The following is a 13024-nucleotide window of genomic DNA, read 5'->3' as shown; positions in this document are numbered from 1 at the left end:
CCTAGCAACTCGTGATTATGTCTACTTTTTTTTAAAAAAAAACAGTTGTCATTGAAGTATGTGTTTTGTTTAATAGTCCAGAAGGCACTCTGGTAACTGTGTAAAAACAATAGCTGTAAACAAAAGTCAGCTTTAGCCATGTAAAATTATACAAAAACAGCAAAAACACCCTCCCACTTTACCTGCATATCCCCATCATGGATAGTATTACTCAAGACTAGGAACATGTAACAATGGTTTTCATGATAAGAAATGAAGATTGCATTGCCTCCATGCATTTGTGATGAATTCCTGACCTTTCTAAGACTGTTCTTGCAGGTCTGTTACCCTACGCTGCTGAAGCTGCCAGTTGCTGCACACAACTAGGAAAAGTCTATTTTCTCTAAAACTGACAGGTTTTAGTGTATGGTTTTGTAGAAGTTGTATCCCTTTTTTAACGTAAGAAATCTGACTTATGTGCATTTGGACACTGGCATGAGCTAGCTTTTTTTCTCATAGCTTTAAAAAGCTAGTGCCTCTTTTTTTCCCACCCCATACTTCACATAACTTGGCAAGAAGCTGATTAAGAGTGGAGAGGTCAAGGTAAATGCTCAGTTTTTCACACAAGTTCAAAGAAACAAACTGTATGCAGAAATTGAACTATCTAGTGCTACATTTCATGTGAGGTTCATTCCATCCTTCGATAACCCGCCTTTCATGAAAAATGTGAAGTTCCTGATATTTCTCAGTCAAGCAAGCAAGAGTGAGAAACCCGGCAAAAAATCAGCATTCTGTACTACCCAGGGCTCCAGCAGCGTATGGCTCAGTTTATGTCAGTCAGTTGTAAAGTCCAGCCCCACTGACATGGCAATTCCTTAGGACTTAATTGAGGTAGAGCTATAACAATTCCCTTTTCTCCCAGTGCAACCCATTTCAGCAGTTCCTTGTAGCCAACCAGCGTCACCTGAGATAGAAACATACACTAAAATTAGAACAGTTCTTTTTCAAAGTGTGTATAATTGCAATACTGACAAAAGAAATGTCAATCCATAGCTACCTTACTATCCAGTTATCCTTGAATGCTAAAAACCAACCAAATGAATGACTGTTAAAGGTAATGCAAAAATACTTGCAAAGTAGGTATGTAAGTAATAAAGCTGGGTCTGGAGAAGTACTTAGGGCTGTAGAAGGCACATAAGGCACATAAACACTTTTCAGAAGTATTTGGGGTAGGATTTGGGCCTAAGCAGGGATCTAAGTGCCACAGTATGCAGCTTTGTATCACCTGTTTCTGAAATGCCCGTTTCCCATGGTAGAACTTGAAGTCTAGGATGAGCATCACTGTTTCTTACAGAGCACAGCCAGATCTCAAACAAAGCTGACCTGAAGAACCCCTCCACTAAAACCACACAAATAGGTTTTATGGTGAGACTCTTATACCAGCTGGTGAAATGCTGAAAATTGTGGAGCAGCTGAAGACTGGTCTCTGCCACTGATGAACATTACTCTCTTGTGTACATACAGTCTAGATGCCTCTCCAAAATTCAAGATGCATCTTATCACTTCTGAAATTTTTCTTTCTTCCTTATCACAGAGCTGCCTTGGCACTAGTTAATTTGCATATGGAACTAGACCAGAAGAGGCAGTCCAGAAACACCCTTAATGCATTTCAGCAGCTAGTAGACATCCAACACGTGAGACCAGAACAGAGCTAAGGCAAAGTGAAACCCCACCTTAAATGCACAGTGTGGATATCGAGTCCCGAGCACCAGCTGTTCCACTCCATTGGGGTTACGCTACTTGCTAGTGCAGGTGGCATCTGTGTCCTCAACTTCTGACCACCACTTGCTATAAAGCACACACCTAGGGTCATACTGACTTACTGTTGAGCCTCCCTAGGCAATGAAAACTGTGTGCTTTCCCTTTATGCAAGGCTTTGATTTGAAACTACTGCACTGTTACAGCAATTACAGTACCACCAAAGTCATGAGAATGGCTATTTCTAAAGAAAGGTCAGTCATACCAAGGTAGTCTACACAGGGAAACAACCAGGGTGGCACAGTTCTTTTCCCGGCTACTTGGCCTCTTTTTATGATCCTTAGTTTGCAAGCTAAAACACAGCCCAGCAAACAATTCAGTCTAACTTTTGTTTGTTGGAGAAGAACATCCCACTGGGAGGACTATGGCAAGGACATCCCAGAACAAAAACAAACATTTTGCTGGGTCTCTTCCAACATACTCTGTCCCAAGAGCTATGCATTCCCAAAGATCCCAGAAACTAAAATAAACACGATGGAACATGATAAATCCTAGAGGCGTTTTCCTTCAGGGTATGTTCATTTCTCACTCTGTGTGTTAAAAACTTCATTGTTCTGAAGGGAAAGGGGGCAAGTGGAGATGCTGGAGGGGTGCTGTCTTTTACCTGTGTTTCGCCAAGCTTAGCCCGTGGCTCACCAAGTTCCAGAGTCCCAGAGCCTGGCCAGTTAAGGAAGACAGCATTGACTTTGCCTTCTTTAGGGCTGAAAGTATACCTGGTTGGGAATGGGGAACAGAAAGGCACGTCAGTTTTTCTTTGTAAATTTTCTGAAGTTATACATAGAGTGCTTTCAAGACTGGAAAAATGGATTTGAAAAGCTGGCATTAATTACATTTTTGCACACATAACCATCTTTTCAGACAATTTATACCCTTTATTAAAGTACTGTTCCTTGAAAATACGTTCCAACAAACTAGAGGTAATCAATAGTATTAAAGAACTGAATTCAGAGGTAAACATCTGTAGTAACTTCAGCAAGCACCTAACAACTCACTGCTGTGCAGCCATATAGGAAGGAGGTACTTGCAGGGCAGGGGGAATCGTTAACAGATAGTTCTGAGTTATATTCAGAGAAATATGGTAATTCACATCTCTACACAAACATTCTACCAAAAAAATAAAGAGTATGCGCAACAATAAAGCCTGGCACCTTGCATAGCTAGTTTTTTAAAAGTTTCATTTCAGCAGATATTATCTACAGTATGTCCTTAGAAATCTTGTGGCATACACTTGAAACATGCATCCCTCCTTCCTTCCTTTAGTTACAACTTTTTATTGCTCTTGGAAGTGGTTTTACTGAACGGTCAATGGTTCAGCATTTCAAGGCTAAAGCCAGATAGCCAAATCTTTCTGGGAACGGGAGTAAAAAGGCCCACTGAGGCAGAGAAGAGGGTCAGGACCTAAACCCTGATGGATCATTAAGGCATTACAGCAGCTATGAGGCACAAAGGCCTCATATGAGGAGAGTCCAGAGACTGGCTGAATTTAGCGGCCAAGTAATTGCTGTTATCTTCCCATGCATTTTTACCTTAAAAAGAAATGCAGAATATGCTAGACTGATTTCTAGTTTCTTACTCTCCCCTCTTTCTCTCTAGAGTGACATCAAGTATTCCATAGTACAGATAAACACTTCATAGCAGTTTTATATTTCCAGATTTATAATTTTTGTTTATAGTTGCTGTTGCCAGCTACACTGAGAAGCACAAGGTCACTAAGGAAATGCTTGCAACCTTCCCTTCAGCCTCAGCATCAGCCTCAGCACCAAAACTATGGTCTCTCATCACCTACCTACATTTTTGTACGCACTTTTATATGCAGTTACTCAAACTGACAAAAGAGTTCATTTTGTGTGCTGTGAAAAAAGTAAGCTGGTGATTCCTGTAACATCAACTCATTAAGAATTTTGAAGTTCCACATACCCTGCTGCTGCTTTACACAGCCTAGATGTGGGTTCAGTAGCCTTACCACACTTCTGGTGTGACCGTGTCATTCTGTGCTCTCCATGGTTTCGTTCCATAGATGGCTTCCCCGTTGACTTTCAGCCAGGCACCCATCTGCCTCAGACGCTCCTCAAATATAACAGCAATGCGACCATCGTGAGTGGGCCCGATATTCATCAAGAGATTTCCTCCACAAGACACTGTTTCTACAAGTTGCTGAAATGTTTTTAAACACATACACAGAGCATATGGTTACAGCTAATGAAATCATACATTTGAAGTACTTTCTAAAGTCTGCCATACTGCTTGAGAACAATTAACTGAACAAGTTATGTTACTGCTGCATGGTTAGACTTTGGGGTTCATCCCAAGAGTCAATACAAAAATTAAGCTCCCATAAAACAAAAACTCTGCTATCATTTTTTTATGGCAGAATACAGCTCAAAATACATTTTTGCAGCAATATATCTGGCTGAACCTACATAAGAATCCTACAACTTTTTTAACATTTTTACTTCCCTAGGAACTTCATGAGGGTTTTAGTGATAGAATGGGATAGCTGATTTCTCTGCACAAAAGGAGAATAAGGCTAATAGATGCTACTTCGTTTTCACTGAAGCTAAGAGAGGCAACTTCCTCCTTCTTCCTCTCCCTATTTTACGGAGACATCTGTAAAAGACAAGGAAGCTTTCTACAGAGTCCATAAATATTTGTGTTCACATCCACACTGCCCTCCAGAGATCATGTACTGAGCTGCACACATCTGAGGAACAGACAGCTAAAGACAAGCTACTGAATGAATTTACACCTTCTGCCTCTGAAAGGAGTTTACTTCAATTTGAAATTATCTTTCTCAAGGACAGTACTAGGAACAGATTAAGCAACAATAATAAACAATATTCTCCTCACTAGCTGAATTTTGCTTTTAAATGCATTTATCAGATAGATTGATCAGTCTTCCTTTCATTCAGTTTTCCAAAGCTTCAGATCTTTTTTAAATACTTTAGACTAGCAAAGGGAATCTGTGTTTAATTAACATCAGCTCTTTGCAGCTGTTAAGTGTTTACCAGTACGTCTGCAATAAGTCTATTGGGGTTTTTTGTTTAAATGAAGCAGGATGAAAGGGAAGTTTCCTGCTACAAAGTAAAAAGACTATTAAGAGTTATAAACTGTTTCTAGCTGGAAGAGAGAAAAGATGTAGCCTTCAATTAGGCATTCCTGAACAGGAGCTGTGAAACTGGAACTGTTTACTTCTCATTAATTACAGGTGTGGTTACCAGGATAACTTAGTAGAAAAGGTTATTATGGGACTATCCAGAACAGTCCTTGGCCAGTTGCTCACAGCAGAAACAGCTTCTAAGAAACTGACTGAATTTTTACTAGATATTATTTTCATAGAAATGACTAAGAGAAAAATTAAGAACTACATGGATATTCCATCCTGCCAGTGTTAGCCTGCAAATGAACAAAATGATTTATTATTTCATTGATTCATTATTCAGTTAAAATATTTTTTATAACAATAGATACATAATTGAAATGTTATATAGCACAATACAATGATCAGGAGGGAGAATCAGAAGTTGCAGGCAATTCCTTTGCCCCACTGTACCTTCACCAAGTCCTCGATTGTAAGGTAATCATCAAGCTGTGCGTTCCTCCTGTAGCCCCATGACCTTTTGTCGATAGTCATACAGTTCTCCCACTTGTGAGGCAGGAGGTGGCCAGGGTTATAACGGTCACTACAAGTGTAGAAGCCACCATGTGTACAGATGCTGCCAACTCCCCAACGGTCATTGGTCACAACTGTGTCCTGGACTGGACTAGAAACAGAAATTTTTGTGAACTTGATTCTATAAAACGCAGTCACAGCCACTGTAATCCTTCCCACACGCACCCCTCCCAGAAACAAACATTTAGGATGACTTCTGTACTTTTATTACAATTAGATTAAGTGCAATTTCAGGAATCCTATTCTCATTCTTTGCTAGTAAGAGGTCTGAATTGGCATTTTTTAGGCAAATATGCTCCAGACTTCCACAGGAAGTCTGCCAGAAATCAGCCAGCACTTGACACATCTCCTGCCAGATGTTCAGTCTGTGATGACAACAATGTACCCATGTTATTAAATTATCCTGGTATCCCGTTTGTTCAGTAGACAATACCTAGGGAAGAATATGATTAGGTAGAATAGCCAATACCATCTTAATTGAGTAATTTGCAAATGTGGTAAAAAAAAAAAAAAAAAGTTTTTTCTAAAGCAAGCTTTGATATTTCGAAGAAATACAGACCTGGATTCTGCATTTCAGGAAAATTAGTATTTAGTTAAGTCTTCATAAGCAGAGGTAGTAAGCTCCACAAAATGTACAGAAAGTGAGACAAACTAGACACAGCAGCATTTCAGATCAGGAGCTAAATCAGCACCATTATGTACCTGTCATTATACAGCCAGGCCAAGAAACCAGTGCTGTTCCAGTAAGTATCCGGCGCATTTCCATCCCCATCAGACCAAATTATTTCTGGCTGGTACTTGGTCACAATTTCATAGAGTTCTGGTAACGATTTACTGGTTGGAAACATTCTTGTCTTAAAGGCATTGGTGGCATCTTCAAGGAAGAGAGGATTAAACCATTCAAACAGGGAATGATACAACCCAAAACGCAAGTCAGTCCTGTTTCGAACAGATGTCGCCAGTTCAGCCACAAGATCTCGTTTTGGTCCCACATCAACAGCATTCCAGTTCCAAGAATATTTGGACCCCCACAAAGTAAAGCCTGAAAAGAGAAAAATGGAAGGATAAGAAAGGGAAGCAGAAGAGGGGAAGTTCTAATCCCTCTTTCTGGAAAGCAGTGTACGCGTGTTTCACAAAAAATAAACATAAAAGTCATCTATGTAATAATATTGTTAACATGGTATAAAGTATGCCTATAATCCATTTATGCACAATGATAGTAGTCATAACATCAAAACACCATGCCAGACACGTTTATGTATTTTTTTTTATACATACACAAATGCATTTATATTTTTCAGTTTTGTAATGCTTAGGATAATTATTCCTTTTCCTTTATTATTCTCTCCATTCATACATCCCAATGAAATTAACCAAAAATAAAGCAACTTTCAAGGCATGTACATTTCTGCTGAATGCATCAAATGTGAACTGTGAATACACATTCAACAACTGGAAGACAAAATGCTTTCTCAGTTGCAGATCACACAAGCTATCTTTCGCATTCAAAGACTATTCTCCTCCCTTCTGTTTACATCTTATGCAAACATTCACTTTTCATTTGTCTTGACATTTATAACAGCTCAATCAGCTACTCAGTACATGTATACAAGCAAAGTGCAAAAACTCCTGAAAGAGCTTTTAAAATACTAGCGTTAAATATCAGGAGGGATTTAACATTTCAGACTTCCAGCACAAGCACTTACAAGCACTACTGCACGGCAGACTTAGACCGCTGCCACAGGAGCTCCACTCACACCTTCAAACTATTCTATACACATTGTCTAATAAATCTTGCAATATTTTCATGAACTGGATATGTGGAATTGTATCAACTAGACAAACAAGCTAAAAATTCATGCCCAAGGCTATAGGACAGACTAAAAGAATCATGTTCCTTTTGAAGTCACTGGGAATTATGCCACAGGCATCATCAAGACCGTGATTTTATGTGTGTCAGAGCTGAGATTAAAATTCACAAGTTACGAGTTGCCAGTCTTGAACCCACATCTCCCTAAAGACCAACAACATTCACTAGATGTACTGTCATATCACATCTTAGTATTTTATACTTTCTTTGCTACCATATCTCCTTCCAACTGCTTTCTTATTCTTTACTTTTCTCTGCAAAGCATCTCACAATTACCGTGCCGAAAATCAATCATACCTGTGAAGTTACAGACCTGGTTGAAGGTTTTGGCTTCTATGCACTGCGACAGGAAGTTGTACATTTTTAACTCTGAAGTTGACTCCTGTACTAAATTCCTAAATTCCCTGGAGAAACCTATGTAGCTCATTAACTGCCTGTACACAGCAGCTCTCCTTATGTTAAACAGTGCAAAATTAACTTCTGTGGTTCCTTGAGCAATAAATTGCACAGCAGCAAAAAGTAAAATATGGCTACTGCAAGAAGCTCAGCTGCCACCACTGCTTTACGCTCTTACCTACAGCAGCAGAACTACAACACTATCTACTTTTCCTTCTATGCAAGCTTCATGGCCATAGCTTTTGTGTAAGAGTCAGGAAATGCATGCACATTTCTTGGGTGGTTTGTTTCCTCTCTGGCTGGGTTGGGGCAGGTAAGCCTGCCTGGCTTTCTCTGTCTCTCTCGGCGGTGGGAAATTCACCTGGATTTTTATTCTGTTGACAGAAATGCAACAATTACTAACATTCACAAACCTCTCCCTTACCTTCATGATGTTTTGAAGTTAAGACAATATATTTTGCACCTGAAGCGTTCAGAATATCGGCCCACTGGTTGGGATCAAAGAATTCTGCTGTAAACAGTGGCCCAAAATCTTCATAACTGAACCCAGGTGGGTAATTTGCCTCCATAAATTTCACATAAGGCTTTCTCTTCTCCTTCTGCCAGAACCACCTACAAAATACAGAGCAAAACATGTCTGCCAGTGTATTTTTAGACAAAGGAAAGAGAATTGAAGTCAGCAGCTGCTATTTGTGTTCACACTGGGAGGCACATGCAGTGGAGGTACATGACACCTGCAGTAAGACAAAATTGCTTCAGAACAATATTAATTATCAAAGATTTCCTTTTCTCTGTCCTCTTTTCCCATGCTCTACCTCTTTCAAGCACTCCACTTTGGAAGGGTCCCAGGATTTCATTTGGAACAATGAATCAAAGCAGCTACACTTTGAGAATGAAAAAACTGCAGTCTTGATCAGTACCCAAATCTCAAAACCACACTAGAGAGCACTGGTAAACAGTCCATGTAAGCAACTCAGGTAGCACGATGAGTGCACATTTTCTGGACTAACATAACTCACCCTCCTCAAGTCTCACACATCAGCCATCAGGCACCTCTGCTCTGCCCCCAACACTGCAACTCCTGCAACCCATAAACATGCAGGCCAGCAGCTTTACCTCTCCACTGGTCCAGAGCCCTCTACGTCAAATGCAGCTGAGTGACTTCATGTGTGAGCAGATGGCCACGGCCCCAGAGCAGGAGAGAGCAGTGCTGCAGCCACAGCACACGTGAGGCTCTGAAGCAAAGGCACCCTACTAGAAGGCATGTCCTCCAACAACCACCTGACTCTGCAAGAACCCCATACTTACAAACGCACCTCTGTCATAGGCTCTAACATCTCTTTTTGCATCCCACCTAGCAAAGAGAGGGACAGTTTCTATCCTGTGTTTTGCCGAGACAGCGACCAGTATTGTCACTATTCCAACTGGTCTAGTCCACAGCAAGGCTTGGAGCTCTGCTGCGGTCCAAGTATGGTCTCTTACCCTCATTATGGGCAGAGACCATAAATCACCAAGAGTACTATTTATTCTCAATCCGCTCCATCCCTCCCCTACCTAGCAATGAAAGAGGAGCTCCAGAAACAGCACCTAACAGTCCTCAGTGCATGAACAGCCTTACTGCTGGAGACCTCCTAACAACAACATACGTTGTGACTGCTAAAACTCTAAGGAGAAAAGGGTCTGAAAGCATTCACATTTCTATAAATGAAGTGAAGCAGCAAAAATCCTGTTGGCAAATTTAGATATAAATGAAAACAAACTGAAAGTGAAGGAATAAACCAGGCCAGAACCTCAATGTTTGAAATGTGTTTCTCTCTGCTGTCTTGAGCTGGACTCCAACCTCAGTTCTGTAAGACCACAGTAACTATATGGATATTGTAACCTTCCCAAACAGACTTTCAACATAAACAAACATGATCTCTGGCAGCAAACAGGGAAAAAATCTAGAAGAAAGAGGCAGAGGCAGCCTTCCTCATTGAAAGAACCTGGGGAAAAAAAAACCAATTCTGATTTTTAAGTATGTAACATCCTTGCTTCTCTCCCTTTGACACATGGTTTGCTAACATGAGCACTTCTACTCTGACATCATTAGATTCTAGAAACATCCCGTCCAAGGCTGTGCAGCTCCAGGGAAAGGAGGACAGGCTGGGTGATATTAAAGTTTATGACCCTTCATTTGAAGCTGCTAATGCAGGACCCCAATCATCTGACTGCACATGCTGCCAGAAGGCCCTGAAGCAGCTCTATACTCATATGTGGCTAAGGACAGGAGGCCACAGGAATATAAAACTTCATCAACAACATTAGAGTGTTTTGGGGTCTTTTTAGAAGAACAACAGATAAACACTTGATCCTGGCTCTGTGTGACCACTATTGGAGCAACAGCACTCAGAGTAAGGCCTGAACCCAAAGCTAGCTTCCTCCTGCACCCCCACTGTGAAAGTAATTTATTAGTAAACAGAGCCCACATTAAAAAACTGCTGAAACCCTTGAACATAATTGTGAAGAAAACAGAGTAAATGTTGTCAGAAAACAGTGGTTTGTTTATATCAATGTTGGTTTGTTTAACAAATACTGCATTTAAGGTTTACCATAGCTCTGCCACAGAGCTGCTGTTACTTCATATTGTAAATGATAATGGGACTCACTTGAAGCCGTACAGGAAGTATTTGGTAGAGCATGGAAAGGAGACAGCAAAAAAGTGCTGGCAGCCCGAAGGTCTGAACTAGCGAGCACCCACAAACTAAAGGTTTTATTCAGCCTTTGAATTAAAATTATTTGAAGGATCAGAGTTTTAGGCTCTTTAAAGTGGAAAGTACTCTTTAATAACAATAATAATAATAATAATAATAATAATAATAATAATAATAATAATAATAATAATAATAATAATAATAAAAAATAGAAGAAAACCACCAACAGCACAAAACGTGCACACAAAAAGTGCAGGCAGTTTGCCCAGCAAGGACAACAGTGGAGGGAGTGATGGGCTCCTGCGCTCCCCACAGAGAGTGCCCCAGCACTTCAGCAGGACTGTGCAAGGCTTCTCCGGAGGCCAGGAGAGGCCCAGTGCCCGTGCCTGCGCCCACAGGGCCTGGGGAGAGCCCCTCCACCACCCCTCCATCCTGCGGCTGCCAGCCACCCAACCGCCTTTCACCAGCGCTGTGGGAAGCACATCTTTCAGCTCCACGAGCTCTCTACTCAATTTAGTTAACGTTAGCCAACAAATTCAAGTTCTAGGGCTGGGCAGACAGATGGTCAGACATACCAGAAGCACATCAAACTGCTTCCTGCCTTAACGGCACCACGCAGTCCATGGCCTCAGGTGGCCATAAACCTCTTCCCACACACCTCAGCTCTGCAGAGGGGCTTTAAACCCAACCACCACTTCAGGCTGGGGACACCAAACCCAGCCCCGCCTGCCCGAAGCGCTGCTGCCCGAGCAGTGCCCTCAGACCCCCAGGAGGCCCCACCCGCAGCAGCCACCTCAGCACGACCCTCCCGCAGCCCCACGGCCTGCCAGGCGCCGCCGGGCCGGGCCGGGGAGCTCACCAGAACCACTCGCTGCCGAAGCTGGGCACCGAGAACACGCCCCAGTGGATGAAGACGCCAAACTTCGCTTCGTCAAACCAGGCGGGCAGCGGCCGGGCGTCCAGCGAGCCCCAGGTGGGCTCGTAGCGGGGCCGCCCGCCGCGTCCCGGCGCCCGCGCCGGCAGGAGCCCGGGCGGCCTCAGCAGCAGCAGCAGCAGCACGGCGCGGGCGGGCGGGCCCGACATGGCGGCGGCGGGATGAGGGAAGGCGGCTCCTCAGGGCGAGGGTCGCGGCGCTGCAGGCCGCGGCGGCCTCTGGCCGGGGGGCCACAGGCGGGGCGGGCCGGGGCACAAGGCGGGCTCGGGCTCTCCCCGCCCGCTCCTCCCGAGCCCGCCGGCCGCCGTGCGGCCCAGCCGTGCCGCCTGCAGGTGAGGAGCTCCGGCTGCGCGGCGCTCTGCTCTGCCCCGCCCCGGGCGCGGCCCTCCCCTCCGCGGCGCGGAGAGGGGCGCCAGCTGCTGGGGCCCTCGTCCTCTTTGGGGCCGTGGCTGCTCAATCACGCGTTGTCACCTGGATTTTAAGGGTTTTAAGAAAACGAAGGAACTGACCTCTGCCTGGCCCGACATCCCACCGTCCTTCTCCCGCCCCAGGCGCTGCCGGCGCGGCCCGGCGTGGCCCATCACTGCCCCCCTCCTCCGGGGAGCACTGGCCGTCTCCTTCAGTGCTTGCCTGAAAGCTGCCAGCCGGGGCCTGCTGGGCCCGCAGCCCGATCCAGGGTACGGTCTTGGATCTGCAGCCAGGGCCTGCTGCAGTGGTGACCTGCTGGTTTTGCCCTTCCCGTCTGCTTACAACCACAGACACTGCTTCCCTTTCCCCTTTCCCCACATTGCTTTGCAGCTCCTTCCAGCCCACTGCTGCATGATGGCTTCCAGGGCAGAAAGATCCCCCAAAGCCTGTTAAGGAAACGTTTCTTTGACTATTAAAATGGCTTCAGAGGGAGCCTGTGCTGAAGCTGCCTCAGTTTAGTAGATGACACTTGGCACATGTGCTGCGGATAATAGGTGGCAGACACAAACTTTTAAAGATGCATCATCTGGTGCTTCTCGAGTCTTTGCTGATGCCCAAATTGTGTATTTTTGCATCAGACCCTACCAGCCAGGGGATGGCCTTTGTGAAAAGTTGTTTTAATCAGCAAATACTAACTCTCCAGAATCATCACCACGAATGGAAATTTCTTTGGCAATCTCATCAGAACAGTCAAAAATGAGTGAGCAGGCAACTAAATGAATGAATCTCTCTCCACCTGGGAAGCGTGTATACTTTACTGCTGTTCTATGGAAACAGAATTTCAGTTTCCAGAGCCATTAACCACAGCTGTTAACATTTAATCCAAAAATATTTAAAGGGCTGTGAAAACAGGAAGTACATAATTTTTTTAATGTTTTCATTTATATTCCCTTGATGAGTGTATTAAGTTACAGGCTGATAAAAAAACATTGTGACTTCCATGGTGTTATTCTTTCTGACTGACTGTTCACATTACTCTGACTTACAAAAGCACTTTGATATCACAACGGGAGCCTCTTCATATCTCTTGTACATTCAATGTTGACCTACTTTATGTATGTCTTCTTTTACCTTCACCCCTTTAGATGTCACTTTGCTTCTCAAAAAGAATACTTAAACAGCTTTGACCTCTTGCTATGGTATCTTTTCTAGTTTATCTGTGGATTTCTCATGTTCTTTTCTTTTTGATCACAACA

At 43.4% G+C, this 13024-nt stretch overlaps 1 protein-coding gene across 2 annotated transcripts; it reads right to left on the bottom strand.

Annotated features, from left to right (window-relative positions):
- Positions 1-51: 51 nt before the first annotated feature.
- FUCA2 (alpha-L-fucosidase 2) lies at positions 52-12046 on the bottom strand. 2 transcript variants are annotated; one of them, XM_040599122.1, is made up of 7 exons: positions 11870-12046; positions 8158-8345; positions 6170-6509; positions 5348-5558; positions 3761-3951; positions 2402-2510; positions 52-943 (listed from the first exon to the last, which is right to left on the bottom strand). In XM_040599122.1, the coding sequence occupies exons 2-7, from the start codon at positions 8300-8302 to the stop codon at positions 803-805; spliced, it is 1137 nt and encodes a 378-aa protein (XP_040455056.1). In that variant the 5' UTR covers positions 8303-8345; positions 11870-12046; the 3' UTR covers positions 52-802. The 2 variants fall into 2 exon arrangements, with proteins under 2 accessions (XP_040455056.1, XP_040455055.1); XM_040599121.1 differs by lacking the exon at positions 11870-12046 and adding an exon at positions 11286-11699.
- Positions 12047-13024: the final 978 nt, after the last annotated feature.

Source organism: Falco naumanni, chromosome 6 (assembly GCF_017639655.2).
Source record: "Falco naumanni isolate bFalNau1 chromosome 6, bFalNau1.pat, whole genome shotgun sequence".
In the NCBI taxonomy this organism is placed as follows: domain Eukaryota; kingdom Metazoa; phylum Chordata; class Aves; order Falconiformes; family Falconidae; genus Falco; species Falco naumanni.
Note: the sequence above shows the minus strand (reverse complement) of the source record. Positions and strands in the feature narration are given on the sequence as shown.

Bases quoted from the DNA above. Each gene is read 5' to 3' on its own strand.
- FUCA2 (XM_040599121.1), bottom strand. From the start codon at position 11,509: ATGTCGGGCCCGCCCGCCCGCGCCGTGCTGCTGCTGCTGCTGCTGAGG. The intron at 3,952-5,347 runs GTACAGTGGGGC...AAAACATTTCAG, and splicing joins CAATCGAGGACTTGGTGAAG to CAACTTGTAGAAACAGTGTC. The intron at 2,511-3,760 runs GTAAGGCTACTG...ATTCCCAACCAG, and splicing joins ACGGTCACACCAGAAGTGTG to GTATACTTTCAGCCCTAAAG.